The sequence below is a fragment of the Rutilus rutilus genome, assembly GCF_951802725.1.
Source record: "Rutilus rutilus genome assembly, chromosome: 2".
Taxonomy (NCBI): Eukaryota; Metazoa; Chordata; class Actinopteri; order Cypriniformes; family Leuciscidae; genus Rutilus; species Rutilus rutilus.
Window position 1 is genome coordinate 56,485,965 of NC_140210.1, and position 17,078 is coordinate 56,503,042.

The window sequence follows — 17,078 nt, forward strand, 5'->3', positions numbered from 1 at the left end:
TTGTCAGAACAATGACGGAGGTTATGGCTGGCGAGGATAAACAGGAAAGAAACTCTCTCAAAACACGCAAGAATTTGTTGTTTTTTATTGCGAGTGTACACAAATATAAGTAAACACTTTGCAGTTTGAATTATGTCCTGTATGAACAAAATGACGAGATATTAAAAACATACAAAAACAACATTGTTTCCACTAGGCCTGTCACGATAACAAATTTTGCTGGACGATAAATTGTCCAAGAAATTATCGCGATAAACGATAACATTGTCGTTCTGAGACCATTTTCATTTAATATAATTATAATAGCATAATAATGCAGGTGCACCTTTTCAACGACCTATAAACTTTAATTTCTAAAGAATATTAAACATTGAAAACGGAAAACATTTTAAATATCCAAAAAAATGAACAAAACAACCAAAAACAATGAAAGCAATGGACTCTTAGTGTCTGTTAACAAAATAAATGTCTGTTAATAAATAAAATGGATGTAAACAAAATTGCACTTCAAAAAATATTAAATATTAGGCTTTAGACATTAGGCATAAATAGTGATACATTCCATAACAGGCAAAACTGACAGTTAGGACCTTTGTAAACAAATAATAATAAAAAAGCCTCAACAAGCCATATCGCACAATTTTGCACTGTTACTTTGTCCTCCTGTTACTTTGTCAAGTGATTGTGTACTGTTGGGAAGACGAAGACGCACTTTATTGCGTGCATGCTACGCACTGAAAATACTTGGTTAGGATTAGGGGTGAGGAGTGCGTGCGTATTACACGCCATAAAGAGCGTATCATATGCACGCAAAAACTATTTTTGGCGTATAAATGGCACGAGAAATAACATTTGTGGTAGCCTATAGATACGCATTTTCATGTGATCGGGCTCGCTGTCGCAACTCACAACTAGCGTCTTCTCTCTCTCCCGGCAGTCGCCGCAAACAGTCCCGCCGGCGCTTTCCCACACAAAGACCATGTGACTGACAAGCGCCGCGGCGCCGCCTCCCCACACAAAGACCATGCAACTGACAAGAGAGTTCACTCCTCCTATACGCTAAAGAACCGAGCGAGAGTGGTCATCCAGTCTCTTTGGTAGAGACTGAGAGAGAGACGAGGAAAACAAACAAGCATGCAAATGGAATTATCGCGAAAAATTATCGAGCTCATTTTTTCTTATCGTGCGATTAATCGACTTATCGACTATCGCGACAGGCCTAGTTTCCACTGTTCGATCGCGCCCGCGACTCTCTCACTCTCTCACACACACACATTCCAGCACGGCAATCTCAGATTATGTCCCTAAAGAACCCGCGTATAAAGTAGTTCCGCATTACATTAACTAATTTGCACGCGAGTTTTATTTATTTTCATACCGTGTATATTACCGTGTATATTCATACTCATGCACATATTTCCAGGCTCGGAATTGCTCACATGTATTAAAACTCCTAGCCAATACCAGATAATGATACACATGATATACTGTATCTGAGGCAAAGCTGCATAATCAGTGCTCAGTGCTTCCTTTGTTAGCGCATACGGATCCACACCATTTATGACTGAAATTTTCGCATTGTACCTCTCTCTGTCTTGTGTTAATAGAGTCTCTTTATAATCTCTGTCACTTTGTCTCTTCATGATTTTCGTAACATTATAAATGGAAAGAAATATTCGAAATTTGCTTGTAAAACTCATAGACAGTATGGTAAAACATTGTAAACACAGCAGCTTTTGCCCTCAAAGATGGCGTCTCCGGGGAGGTCACGTGACATTAATTGGCCTGTGGGAACTATGGCTGTGTCCAAATTCAGGGTCTGCATCCTCCTTAGGATCCTTCCTACCCGGTTGAAGGAGGAGGGGTCCTCCGATGACCGCAAAACCCGGAAGTCGGTGTTTGTGAATTTGGACAGCCTACCCTTCTTTGTGCTGCTTGGGGCTTTACAAATCGCCACACAATTGAAAACAGGTCTCAGGGAATTACCTTTCACAAGCAAAACTGAAAAATTTGTTTCTGGTTGTATTTCATTTACTATTTTTTATTTTCAGAGGAGAAAGGCCGTGAAATTTAAAAATACTACTGTTACTGTGTCACGAAATGTAGTTTTAAGAGTTTTTCAGTCGACAATGTAGTTGTTTAAAGCTCAAATCTGTGGTTTATTTATAAAGATAGCGCCATTTTAAAATGTTATCTGACGGTTTCGGAGTTGTGAGATCCAGGGATCACCGGGCGCTCAGCGCTCATGTACCCCGCCGAGAACAGCATTGCCTCGGCTTGTGCTTCTGTTCTGACGTTCGCCGCTGTCAGTCTAGTGAGAATAATTCGTCTTGTGTTTATCTAACGGGCGATCTTTGGTTTCATTAATCTATAATTTTTTCCTTGGCAGATTGTTGTGGCTGAGGGCAAAGTGAACTTTCATAACTTTATATATTTAGGCTTATTTAACTTTAACGGTGTAGCCTGCTGTATGTTTGACTGAATCGTTTACTTTATTTCTTGACTTGTATAGCTTCTTATACCTTTTAAAAACTGAAATTTAACAAAAAGAGACAGGGTTGCGTCATTTTATTTTATATAGCCTATGTAATAATATTTTAAAATGTATACATTTACATTATTTATTATTGTTATTATAATAATATACCACTTGCGATTATCAATCTATTATAGTTATGCTGTTAAATTATTTTACTATTCATAGTAACTATTTAACTTATTATTTTTTATTGTTTATATTCTGTAATTGATATTTCATATTCTATTGCTATAGTATTATACATAAACTATGCTATTATCAATATATTATTATTATATTAGTACTTATGATATTATATAATTATACTTTTCATTACTATTTTATTTGCTGTATACTGTTTGTTTATTTTATTGACTAAACTATTTATTAGCCTACCTCTCACTTTATCTTATATTTACTATTTGCATTGCACTGTAGTTGTACCATATCATTATGTATTACCATAAGGATCCAAATTAAATTATATCTCAGTATGGGGGTGTTCACAATTCTTATCCAAGAATGATCCGAAGGATGTAGACCCTGAATTTGGACACAGCCTATGTATAGAATCACCACACCGGCTTCCATGTTTACATCACCACAAAGGCTGTGTCCAAATTCAGGGTCTACATCCTTCGGAGTACTCATTTGAAGGATGTTACGTCACAGCGCCGCGACGAAGGCTGTCCAAATTCGTAGGATCCTTCAAATGCGGCCCACAAATACGTCCTCCTTTTCCCCGAATTGGAAGGATGGGTGTGGTGGATCCTTTCCCGTCCTACCTATCCCATAATTCTTTTCGGCAGAGCGTAATGGCGGACGAAGCGAGCGGTAGCGGAGTGGGAGAGGAGTATGCTTTTCGATGTAGCTGCTAAGTTTTTTAAAAACTGGCTTTTCAAAAAAAAAAAAATGTTTTCAGTGGTTGAATTTTTATTTTATTTTTTTAATAAGGAATGGCCAAAGCTCAGGCTTGTCATGTATTTGGCTTTTCATTCTTGGATAAGAATTGTGAACACCCCCATACTGAGATATAATTTAATTTTCACATTAAATTAAATAAAGTTTTCTTATTGTGGGAAAAGCATATTCTGTCATTGACCCGATTTTAGCAATAACAAAGATAACTGATGGATCCTTTATGGTAATACATATGATATGGTACAACTACAGTGCAATGCAAATAGTAAATACTATGAATAGTAAAATAATTTAACAGCATAACTATAATAGATTGATAAGCCCGGTGATCCCTGGATCTCACAACTCCGAAACCGTCAGATAACATTTTTAAAATGGCGCTCTCTTTATAAATAAACCACAGATTTGAGCTTTAAACAACTACATTGTCGACTGAAAAACTCTTAAAACTACATTTCGTGACACAGTAACAGTAGTATTTTTAAATTTCGCGGCCTTTCTCCTCTGAAAATATGTGAAAGAAGGGTAGGCTGTCCAAATTCACAAACACCGACTTCCGGGTTTTGCGGTCGTCGGAGGACCCCTCCTCCTTCAACCGGGTAGGAAGGATCCTAAGGACGATTGATTGCCCTGGGGTGCTTCTCAATTCTTATTTGTGCATCCTCGTTTCCTCTCCTCGCTTCCTTTCCTCGCGTCTCAGCTCCGCCCCCTGTAGGATGCGAGGGAAGGCTGCAAGGAAAAGACGCGAGGACGGAGGAATCGAATGAAAGCTTTTTTTATACATTGAAATCCTTGATCACTCGAGCGTCACTTCACCGCGTCATCAGCAGCGCTCAGAGGATCTGCCCTCATGTTGTTGAAATTTGTTTATTTAAGAAATTCATAATAAATAATAATAAAGAAAGATACCCTGTTGAAATATGTAAGGTGTGTGGTTTATATAAACTGCAAAAGTAAAGTATAAATCAAAATGATTGTGACCGATGTGACGGGGGAGGAGAATTTATACGTGCGTCACGTTTTAGTCGATAAAACTCTTCCGCATAGGATCCACCTGTGTATCCCAGGGGGGAAGGAAGTCGACCGGAAGTTGAAGCCGGCCGCGTGCCACCATCTTGTAGCAGAACTTCACCTGCAGTTAGCATCCCATTGACTCCCATTCATTTTGGCGTCACTTTGACAGCGAATAACTTTACATCTGAGGCGTTTAAAGACTCCATTTGTCCATTATTTATTTCTAAAGAAACACGACAATGTATAAAATGCTCCATTACCTTGTAGCTTATGTTATGGCCCCGTAGAAGCAGTTTTTGTAAAAGTAGGCTAACGATTGCGTCATAACCACGCGACTCTCTGTCGCACAGTAGAGAGATTACCGTATGGACGGGAGGAGAAGCTCGCGGGCAATCGGGGGGACGTGGAGGCAAAATGACAATATAATTAATCAGAATACCTAGCAAAAGTTGCTCCTGCTCCAAGCTTATGGACAGCTCCTACTCACACTCTCCGTCTCTGCAAGATTCGGAAGGGAATGATTCAGATTTCTCTTGGCACAGCTCCTAGAAGACAGACGGGTTGCTCACGTGGTCCGTGTAAAGCTTTGCTCGGTTTGAGTCTGCGCGTCAGGAAAGGAAGTGCTAAGAAATCGCTAAAAATGGGCTTCACTTGTCTCAATTGAGTTCCAATGGGGTCGCTGTGTCCATTTCTTTTACTGTCTATGGTGTATCCTCGCTCATGACTCCTCAGGAAGCCTCCTAACTCCTCGATCCTCGACTCCTCGCGGTGCAATTAGAGAATTGAGATGTCCTTCAAGATGGCTGAGCTCGATCGGTTTCCGGGTCATAGGATGGAGGACGGAGGAGAGAGGAGACGAGGAGGGATATTGAGAAGCACCCCCTGAATTTGGACACAGCCAAAGCTCCTCCCGCGCGCAATGGGTTGTGGGCAATATTAGCCGTTTGAAATTCTAACCGGAAATAGTAGACCATCCGGGTATCTTTGGAATACTCATTTCAACATACTACGATTTGGGACGTACTAATTCTAGTTTCGCATACTATTTAGGACGGATAGTATGCGAATTGGGACTCCGCCATAGACTGTATGGTTATAGCTGTTATGGATCACGATTACTCTTTGGCAAGTATTGAAGTGCCGACAAAACGAAAGCGTCCATATTCGGATACACGCAGACTGTGTGACAAACGGAGGAATAAAACCCGGATAAATATCGGCCAGGCGTTTTCGAGATGGAGAGAGCTGCGCGACAATCTTGGACTTGATAGCGACTCTGCTCTCGCGAGTGTATTGATAGACAGGTAAGCAAATCAAATTTTTTTTTTTTTTTTATTGTACAAGTAACGTAATAGTTACAGTAAAGATGATTTTAATAGATATGAATTACACCACATGCCTGTAATAATATAGCATTACATTTGACGTTCCTTGCAGTTCATTAATTATGATGACATAAAATAATACGATCAGACATACAGGTAATACAAAAACGAATAAATTACCTCATCCGTGATCATGATTCATTAATTCCATTTATACATGGCTAGATGGTGAAAACGCATTAAAAACGACATCTCCCATCGTCGTCACCTCCTTCATAGCGTAATCAAGCTTAGCCTTTGTTATTGTTGGAAACTGCGCCCTCTTGTGGTGAAAAAAAAAAAGATTAAAAATAAATAAAGTCAGGTGCGGCAGTTTTTTTCCCCAAATTTGTTTAAACTTTCTTTATATACCAATACATAATTAAAATGTAAGTACTCTGAAAAAGATAGTATGAAAATCGAGTGTCTGTAGTCCTCTCAGGGCGCAATAGAGCTGGTAAGTCCCGCCCCTTCCGCTAACCCCACTGGACCTCTAGATCGAAAAATCGTCAATGCAAGTGAATGTGAGAAAATAATTATCTTTTGGTCCCGTTTGAATTTTGCCATCATTTTACTACAATCTTGAGGTCCACGTGGGGTTTTACGGATGGGCGGGACTTACCAGCTCTATAAACACAGCTACTTATTTCCATTCGGAATGAGTGAAATGATTGGCTGGGCGACTGTCACTCTCCCTCGCTACCATGGCTATCACCCCTGCTGCTACAGGACAGGAGCTGCCCATATGCGCGCTCCCGTTTGAAGAGGAGGGGAAGAGGCACGGGAGCTAGGAAGAAACACGCCCTGCAAACAAGCCAGCACGGGCCCTTTACGGGCCCACTTAGGGCTAGCCTAAGGGCCCCCAGCGGGCTGCCAGCGCAGGGCCCATGAGAATTTGCTCATTGGCAAAACGTTGGCCCCTTAGCGCTGGCCCTGCACGGGCAGCCCTCACTTAGCCCCCAGGAAGCCCTCACTAAGCCCACACAGGGCCCGCACTATTAATCTACGACAATAAATCTGTTTCACTATAAATACTTTTCAGCTACTATAACTTATTCTATACATCTGAAATGGATGCAGTCACCACATAACTAATGTCTGTCTTGTCAAAAAATGTACAGTAGTCAAAGGGATTTCAAATCAATGTATTTATTAATTACAAAATATAAAACATTCAATTCAGGTTAATAAAGCTAATTTAACACTCTGAAAGGGACTAAAAATTCTCTATACAAATATAAAATAATTCAAATAAACATAAAAAAATACTGGTAACACTTTATTATAACATTCGATGAACTAATATCATTTACAAAACATTCATAAATGATTAGCAAGTGATATACTAACATTTTATGTATGTTTTGTAAATTCCATTTACAAGTGATTAGCAAATGATTAATTAATTATTCACGAAACATGACTATGCGTTCATAAATGATTAAAAAGTGATATGTTAATTATTGTATGTATGTTTTGTAGATTCAGTTATAAGTCATTTACATTTGATTAGTTAATGATTGACAAAACATGAATATGCGTTTCATAAATGTTTAATAAATTGTTATTTTTTTCTATGTATGTAGCAATTAGAGGGTGCAGAAAGTGTTGTAAATGCCTTGAATACACGTACAGATCATTTGTAACAGGTAAGTGTTCAACACAATGTGTAAATGCATGAATAAATCATTTACAACACTTTCTGCATCCCCTAATCTAAAGTGTAAACTATTCATCACTTGTAAATGTGTTACACATCATTCGTAGATTACCACTTCAAGACTCAATAAGGCATAAGATCAACGAATCTTATCTACGAATGATGTGTAACACATTTTCCAAGTGATGAATAGTGTACACTTTAGATTAGGGGATGCAGAGAGTGTTGTAAATTATTTATTCATGCGTTTACACATCATCTATAACAGGTGTTGAACACTGTAGTGTGTACTCACTGCAGTGTAAGTGCTGACTGGTGAGGGTATAGACAGCTGTCTTCTGTAGTGTAGTGTGCACTGCAGTATATTCTCTGACACACATGGAGTCTTTAACCACTGTGCACCTGATGTGAGCAAAACATACAAAAAAAGTAACAATTTATTAATTGAGGGTTGCTCGCTGGAGGAGGGTGGCTCTATGGTAGAGGGTTGCTCGCTGGAGGAGGGTGGCTCTATGGTAGAGGGTGGCTCGCTGGTGGAGGGTGGCTCGCTGGTGGAGGAGTGGCTTGCTGGTGGAGGGTGGCTCGCTGGTGGAGGGGTGGCTCGCTGGTGGAGGGGTGGCTCGCTGGTGGAGGGTGGCTCGCTGGTGGAGGGGTGGCTCGCTGGTGGAGGGTGGCTCGCTGGTGGAGGGTGGCTCGCTGGTGGAGGGGTGGCTCGCTGGTGGAGGGGTGGCTCGCTGGTGGAGGGTGGCTCGCTGGTGGAGGGGTGGCTCGCTAGGCCCTTCAGGCCCACCCATAACGCCGTGCCTGGTGCAGTGTCCGTTCTCGGAGAATATAGCCGCCCTGCTCGCGTGAGGTGCGCCGCTTCCCGCTCGCGCTGTTCTGTAGTTTACTATTAATTCTGAACGTGTCGCGTCTCGCGTGTCTGTCTATATTGCACCAAATGCGACACTGCACTCCCTGTGAAGTCGATTGGATGAACGGTTCTCGAAATAATCAAAATGCAAACGGACGGACAGACACATACGAGATTACTACCTATATTCCTTACTGAGCGCGAAGCAGCAGTGCAGCCAGCCACAGGTGCGGTTCCCGAGTGTTCTACGTGGTGCGCTAAACTGTGGCGCTGTTACAAAATAGCCTAAATTAAAGCATTTAAAGTTGGGGATAAAAACATAGGCTAATTATATTTAGAATACAGTAATATATAACTGCTTATAAAGGAATAAATATCAAGGAGTAAATCAATTAAAATTTCTTTATTGGTAAAAAAAAAAAAAAAAAAAAAATATGCGACTGGTTGACCAATGAGAATGTCAGTCGACCAAGACGGCATCGACCAAGTTGACAGCCCTAGTAATCACTCTCCAGAACATTCTCATTCACTGTTCCTTGATGGTGGAATGCTCTCTCTCCACCTTCATCCGGAATGCAGAATCCCTGACAACATTCAAAAGACTCATCTCTTCCTTGAGCACTTAACCTCTTAATAAAAAATTAAAAAAAACCTTTTTCTTTAATACTCCCTTATGCCTGAACTTTGTATTTTGAGCACTTCTTGGATTGTTTTTGCCTCTTCATGATAACCTGTTTGCTTTAGTCCTCTTTGTAAGTCGCTTTGGACAAAAGTGTCTGCTAAATCAGTGGTTCCCAATTCCAGTCCTCGTGACCCACTGCTCTGCACATTTTGTAGGTCTCTCATATCTGACACACTCAGTTCAGTTCATGGAGTCTCTCCTAATGAGCTGATGATCTGGTTCAGGTGTGTTAAATAAGGGAGACATACAAAATGTGCAGAGCAGTGGGTCCCGAGGACTGGAATTGGGAACCACTGCGCTAAATGATTAAGGGCCCTATCTTGCACCCGACGCACAGCAGACTTTTCCCTCCACAGACGCACGTCGGTAAATTAGGGAATGAACTTGCGCTCCCGGGAGGCGGTTCAGCGAAAAGAGGAGGCGTGTTCCTGCGCAAACGTTCCCTGGTGCTATTTTGCAGTTTCAGAAAACAATTCCGCCACAGACCAGGAAAAACCTAGTCCAAAGTCAGTGGCGCGTTCAGATGCTATTTTAAGGACGCATGCTTGGCCATAATGTAGCGTGCACAACACTTACACTTACACATTACACAACACTTACACATACACTTCTCTCATCTACACACAGACGCATCAGTTCCTATTTTTGCAAACCATACATTATTACAAGGAAAATCATTGTGGTGTCCATGAAGGTTTGAAAAATAGGCATAAATCTAGTTTACACATTTACCCAAATTATCTTACACCTGTTTAACCGAAGCTAATTTGGGTGTTTCTCCATCCCCATACAATGTCACTTCTCTGTGTTTTACGGCCCTGACGAGAACGTCGGTCTCCTCGGCTGTGAACCGCTCCTGGCAAATCTGCCGTCATAATAGCAATCCGCCATGGAACAAGCGCGCCTGCTCTTAAAGGGAATGTGAGATGACGTTCTGATTGGTTTATTTCACGTTACGCCAAAACCACACCTATGAGTAATGGAGCTACTTCAGACCAACCCATTTTAGATTTGCGTCGGGTGCAAGAGTCATTTATCCCGCCTGTATAACAGCAACAGCGCTCGAGATCAGCCCACAAAGTTACTTGCTTTTCGCGTTTGATACTTGCGTTTCAGATCGTTAAAATATGGCCCAAAATGTAAATGTACAATATCAAGATGTATACCGCAAAGAAATTAATCTTCTGGGTGGAAAGACAGGTAGGTTTTGTGGTAGCTACTTCTCTTTAATGTGCAGATCAGTGTCTGAAATAGTTTAAAAGTGTATTTATTTGGCATATTTTGATCTCAAGTGAAAAAACTCATCTCAGCCACAGCTTATTTTTAGCAGGTTGTTCATACTGACTGGTAAACAGTAATACCACACCAGAGCACAAAATGCAAACAAAACCAATTCCTCAACACTGCAGACTCAAAAGCTGAGCTCAGAGAAGACAGAATAATATAATATGACCCCACGTGTGAGCGGTGCTATTATGAACTAATTGCAATCAGTTTAATGTTGTTTGGCAGACACACACACACACACACACACACACACACACACATATATACAAGGTAGTCTTGCCTCGCAAACACTGACCGGCTTGTGAAAGAATGATAGAGAGCATTATAGGTTAAAAATGGTGTATTTATTTTGAACAATCCAGATGATTTCAGTTTTTATTTTATTTTATTTTTTATCCCTTAACAGCCTTTCAATGACAAGTAATATATATTACACCAAATTCTTTAAGCAGAAAAGATGGTCAAAACCACGAAGTCGCAGAACTGCAAAAGTTCTTAAAAAAAATTCACATTCTTAAGCCCTATTCGCACGGGATTAGTATTACCTAGGGACCTCCGGTAATTTGTAATAATCGCAGAGGTCGTCTGTGATTTTTATCCCGTGCGAATCTGCCATGTCTGTAAAATGTCTGTAAAAATTCCCCCGAAAATTACCTACCGTATTTCGGCCAACACAGGGGTCCTCTGATAATACCAGTCCCGTGCGAATCCCCATGTCTGTCATTTGGGCTGTTTTTCTGTGAGCCTATATCGTTTCCTAAAGAACGTAATAACCATTATGGGCCGTTTAACAGTCCATTTTACGTCTGTATTAAAACTATATTAACAATAAAATCTCTCGATATGCCCTACTCCAATCCGATTATAGTTTTTCTCCAAATAAAACTATGAAGTGCTGCAAAAGAGAAAACAAACTAGACGTGATCCGGAAGCTCAACTCGGACCGTTGTCATGGAAACGTCAAATTAAGCATTTTGGCGCAACATTTAAGCTCTTTTGGAAAGTTTGGACGCTTTTTGTGGAAGTGTAACATAGTAGTCTGTATCGTGGAGCATTTCCTTGTCTCACACGGCCTCTAAAGACGTCCATCCTGTAAGTATCTCAAGAAATCAAAGTGTGAAAGAGTAAAAATGATATAAAATGAAATAAACCAAATAATTAGAAAAACAAGCCTATCGCGACGTTTCGGTATAATACCTTCTTCAGGCAGGTTTGTTGTAAATATGGACAAAGAATAAAAGAAAAAGAAGATATATTATATATTTATACAATAATATGATATTCTATAATATATATAATATATTTCTCTAATAAATTGGTTTTAAATAAGTTCTTTTTTTTTATTGCAATACTGCAGCGCGATCTTCGTTCCAGCACGTTCAGCTCGTGAAGTGTGAATGGGTGGGCGCGCGCTGTAAAGTCCGTAAACTCGAGGGAATTACGAACATTTATTTGCCCGTGTGAATGAGCCACCAAAAACACAGACGTCAGGGGGTAATTTCTTAATTACAGAGGTCCAGGGGTAATACTAATCCCGTGCGAATAGGGCTTTAGTCCTCTTCCATTTTCACCTCCTCAAGTGCATTTTCTTCTTTTTCATCTTTGTTTTCATCATCTTCTTGCAAGCTTTCAAGGAATTTCTGAGCTTCTTTAATGAAAGAGCAGTTTTCTCCATTTGAAAGGTTTACTTTTGTATCAGCTTCACAACAACTGAGGCTTGCTTTAAGCTTTCTTTGAGGGAAGGTAAGGACCTCACCCTTTTTGATGTGAAAGACGAGGCTAAGCTGATCCCACACATAATACTGGTATGAATACATGTTTTGTGTCACTGCTGTTTTTCCATGGATTGCCAGTTGGTAGTTGTGGGTTTCACAAATGGCTTGTGCTTTCCAGATGATCTGGTTTCCCTCATCATAAACCAATGGGCTGGATGTAAGCAGTGGATATTTACTAAACTTCTCATTAAACTGAGGGCGGTGAACGAGAACAACATACTCAATCTCCTGCTTGAAAAGTTTGGTCTCATATACCCTGAGAACCGGCTCTTCGTCCTCACACATCTGCTTCTTGTAGGCCACCATCAGTTCAGTCAGAGGAAACGTGAAGCGGAAGTTGCCGTAGCGTGAGGATTCATTTATGAATGCTGGTGACGTGGTGAATTCACTCAGGAACGGCTGCTGAGCTGCTATTTCTTCTTTGCTTCTGTCTGGGAATGAACTCTCGAGGAAACGCTCCTCAGCGGCTCTTATATCCGTTTCCTTGATCTTCAGGCTCCACCATGAAAGTGAATTTGGTTCAAATCCCATGAATCCCTCTGACTTCCAGATCCCCGGAAGGCTAGTTTTGTTAGTGACATGGGTCAATTCTGTGATGTGAAAATCAACAGGAGTTGGATAATCTGTGATATCTTTGGAGAGATACTTTTGTACTTGTTGTTCTTTTCTTATATCATCTCTCATTTTCAGATTTTTTATGTTGGCATGCTCTCCCTCAAGATATAACTCTCGTGCTCTGCGCCTGTTCCATCTTCCTCTGAAGCTGTTTTCTGCCTGAGAAGATAAAGTTAGTTAACAGTGTGTTATATAGTACAGTAAACATAAATACAATGCAAATGTAAAAAAACAAAAACAAATTAAAGCTGCAAGCAGCCTCAAAGGGGCCAAGCCCTCCAATGGTTCCCTGGGTTCAAAAAGTAGCTAAAAATACTTTGCTTTCAAAACTTTATAAGAAACTTTAATAACCAAAGTATTCTTACTATAGCAGTGCGCAAGAACAAAAACAGCACAAATTGAATATACATGTAAATGTACATCAAGCACCAACAGCATTGCAGAGCCGGAAGGAATTTAAATGACAATTTTATACACAATTTCAAAGTCGCCCCACACTGGTCTCGAACCCACGACCAGAATGGTTCGGGATTCATGACGCATGGTGGAACCGATTGCGCCACATGTTTTACAAAGCTGCAGAGGAGAGGCTTCAGTGTATGAATGAGCACACAAAATCATGTTAACGAGATTAGCATGCTAAGCTAGCTTAATGCTAATGTAGTTTATGGTTATCCTGATAGCTCAAGAGCCACATTAGAAAGAATGGCATCTGGTTAGCATGTTAACCAATTATTATGCTAAGCTAACTAGCATAAGGCAACAAACACAGGCTAGGTCAACTTTGGAGACGAATATCTCGGGAACGTTAGTGAATATCAAAAATATATTCAGTCATTTCTGTGCGGCTTGGTCCAAAGATCATCTGAGCGAACTTTGGGCAAAATTGAGCAAGATTTGAAGGAGGAGTAGCGAAAAAACTGTTTACCATTTGCTTCAATATGGCGGACAGTCACATTGTTGGAAAATGACAAATGAGTTATCGCCGGAATCTGCATAATCCAAGGAACGTAATGACACAAATAAATCAAATTTTAACCTATGTTTTCAAAAGTTATAAGCGTATTTGCAGAACACCTTATACCTCTGGAACACTAGGTGGCGCTGTGTTCAAAGTTCTCAGGTACCTTCAGGCCATGCTAATGATGATCCTTACCAATTTTGGTTCCGATATGTCAAATACTTTATAAGATATTGCAATTTATGACAAAAATCTAAATGGCGGACAAGTGTTTCATTCAATCCTGGCAAAATTGGTATCCTCAGATTCGGCATGACCCAAGGAATCCATAGATACCAAATTTACAAATCTCATGACCCGTAGGTGGCGCTGTTCCCAACTTTGGCATGTAACCTCAGGGCATACTTCCGATGAACCGTACCAATTTTCGTTTCGATTGATCAATTTTTGGCCGAGATACAGCCTCTGAACCAATTTTGGGTCGACCTCTTTAACTTTGTGACACCATAACTTTTGAACAAACTTGAATAAAAAAAATCTGTTCAGTCATTTCTGTGCGTCTCAGTCCAAAGATCATTTGAGTACATTTTTGTCAAATTTGGTCACATTTTGAAAGAGGAGTAGCGAAAAAACTTAATACTGTACTTTTCAAAATGGCCACTACTGTAATGGGCGGAGTCTTAATGGACTATATTGGTCTTGATCACCATGATGAGAGGAATCAAGTGTACTAAGTTTCATTTTTCTAGATCAAATGGTTCAAAACTTATAACCCTTTGAATGTTGAATTTTTGAACTGGTGGTGGCGCTATAGAGTTGGTCCTAGAGACTCCAAAATTGGTCCAATTACTTTTCATGACCATATGTACAAGTGTGCCAAATTTCATCATTTTCCTACTTACGGTTCATAGGGCTGCCATAGACATCCACTGGGAAGAATAATAATAAGAAGAAAACTAACAGATACAATAGGTGCCTTGCTGCGTTTGCTTGGCCCCTAAAAAAAACATTGGACACAAACACAAACACAAAGGACATGAAGTGATAGTGGCAGCAATAATGGTGAGAGTCATCAATAAGTAATAAGAGTCACGCAAAGGGAACTTGGCACTGTTACACATCACAGTAAACATATGCTGGTTAATCATTTATAAATATTATATCCATTTTGTTCCATTTTCTGTTTGTTTTAACTGAAATGTTGTAGTGAATTGTCTAAATAAATATAAGGGCTAAACAGTGAGCATTTTGTGTACCTAGTTAAGAATATTAACAAGATAATTGTTTCATCCTACTGAAAATATTTTATTTAGTTGTAAAATGCTGTCAAATGAAAAAGCCACATTTTTCTGACTTAAAAATCGATGGCAGTTTTGTCTTGTTAGTGACATGAGCCTCTTCTGTGATGTGAAATTCAACAGGAGTTGGATAATCTGTTTTTTTTTTCCTTTTATGTCTCGATTTCAGATTGTTTATCGCAATGTATTCTCCTTTACAGAGTGATTATTTTGCTTGTCGAGCATTTCTTGTTGCATTGAAGTTTGCCTGGGAAGATAATGTACATTTAGTTGAGGTATGTTTCAGTCTAGCCATATACAGTGAAATGAAAGTTTCCTTCTGCAGTCACAGATACTATAAATACTCTCTGGACAATAAACACTGATCAGTAACAGGGGGCACACAGTAAAGCACATTTAATGGGAATGACAGTGATATCAGCTATAGTTAATCGAGTGATAAAGTGTGGTGCTTGACACTGTCATACAGTAAACACATTGATTAATCATTTACAAAGATTACATCCGTTTTTGTATGTTTGTTAGTGAATGTTACGGTGAATTATAAACATGAGGTCTGAACAATCTGCAACTGTACAACATAGCACATCCTATTCACTTATAACTGAAACTATTTTGTTGTAAAACCGCAGTTAAATTTACATAAGAAATGTTCATATATTATAAAAATGCTACGATACTGTAAAATGATGACAGCTGGGTGCATTAACAACAACATAATTCATTCAGCACATTTTGGTTCTCGCTATATTATTTTGATGAGTTTAATGTCAAATGAAAAGAATTGCCTACTTACTGCGTTTGCCATTTCGTGTTTTCAAGAGAAGTGTGCTGTTGTTCTGCTCTGTCCTGTGACGACTGAGAGATCCGCTGCTGGCTTTTAAAGGCTTTCCCTCTGAGGACCTCCACACCCATGAGGGCTTTTCTTTAGACACGAAACTTAACTTATCTTACGCAATCACACAGAAAACGTTCAGTTCAAAACAAATATACACAAAAATGATAGAGTAAATAAAACTAACTGTATTACAAAACAAGCTAAACAATGCATGTAACATGCAACATTTTATACAAACGAAGCCAAAGATAATCAGTTCATCTTAACCCAGCTGCTTTTTAGCAGGTTAAATGATGTTTAGGCCTCGGGCAGCTTCTCTCTGACCAAACAATATTTTTCCTGCGCAGGCAAAACATCATGCATCATTTCATTGAACTGTCTGTCTTTATGTGTCCGTGAGTCACTCTGAAACTGAATATTTAATGGTGTTTGAGTTTCTTTTGTTTATTTATTTGGATCCCCATTAGCTTCCACAATGTGGTTGCTAGTCTTCCTGGGGCCCATAAAAGTGCTGAAACGTGTGTATAGTTAAAATACACAAATATAACATAATCACACTTATACATTTATCCACATATACACATTCACGCACATACAGCATTTAAAAATGTCAATACCTATAACAGTCACAAATTAACTGGTGTAATACTATTAATTGTCATCTGTTTTAAGAGTCTTCTTGAAATTGCATATGTTGGATATATGCCTTGTTCTTAAGTCCAATTTATTCCAAGCATAAGACGATCTAACTAAAACTGTTCTTGTCATACAATTGGACCTTGCAGACGGAACCGCTAACACACCTGAGCTCACCTGACGCGTAACATGTCCGTGACAATACCCACTAAAAACCAATTTGTCTACAAAAGATTTTGGATTGTTTTTAAATAGAGCATTGTGCATATATATTAAGTTTATCCTCCACCTTTAGCCAGCCCAAACAGGTATGCATTTTATCCACACTGGAGCGAAAAGAGCAACCAAGGGCAACTCTTGCGGCTCTGTTCTGAACGATTTGTAATTTTTTTTTAGATGTCCCTTTGCAGCACTGGACCAAATTACCGGGCAGTACCCCAGATGTGACAGAACTAAAGACTGGACAACTGTTTTCATAACTAAGGGTGGACAATATACTGAACATCTCCGGGAAAAAAAGCAATGCCTTTGGCCATTTTAGACACAATGTGGTCAATCTGATCAGCCCAAGAGAGCTGACTATCCAGCTTCACACCCAAGAGTTTAGTCTGACTCACCTGTTCTACCACAGATGGTATCAATAATTAGATTTAAGT

The 17,078-nt window shown here is 39.7% G+C and overlaps 2 protein-coding genes across 2 annotated transcripts in view; one reads left to right on the top strand and one right to left on the bottom strand.

The window, feature by feature from the left end:
- Positions 1–17,078, top strand: part of LOC311286376 (uncharacterized protein) — a 274,251-nt gene that overhangs the window by 179,773 nt on the left and 77,400 nt on the right. The gene's annotated exons all lie outside the window — the stretch shown is intronic.
- LOC311286408 (uncharacterized protein) lies at positions 9,296–15,804 on the bottom strand. Its single transcript, XM_084402621.1, has 2 exons — positions 15,745–15,804; positions 9,296–12,848 (listed from the first exon to the last, which is right to left on the bottom strand). The coding sequence occupies exons 1-2, from the start codon at positions 15,754–15,756 to the stop codon at positions 11,850–11,852; spliced, it is 1,011 nt and encodes a 336-aa protein (XP_084258747.1). The 5' UTR covers positions 15,757–15,804; the 3' UTR covers positions 9,296–11,849.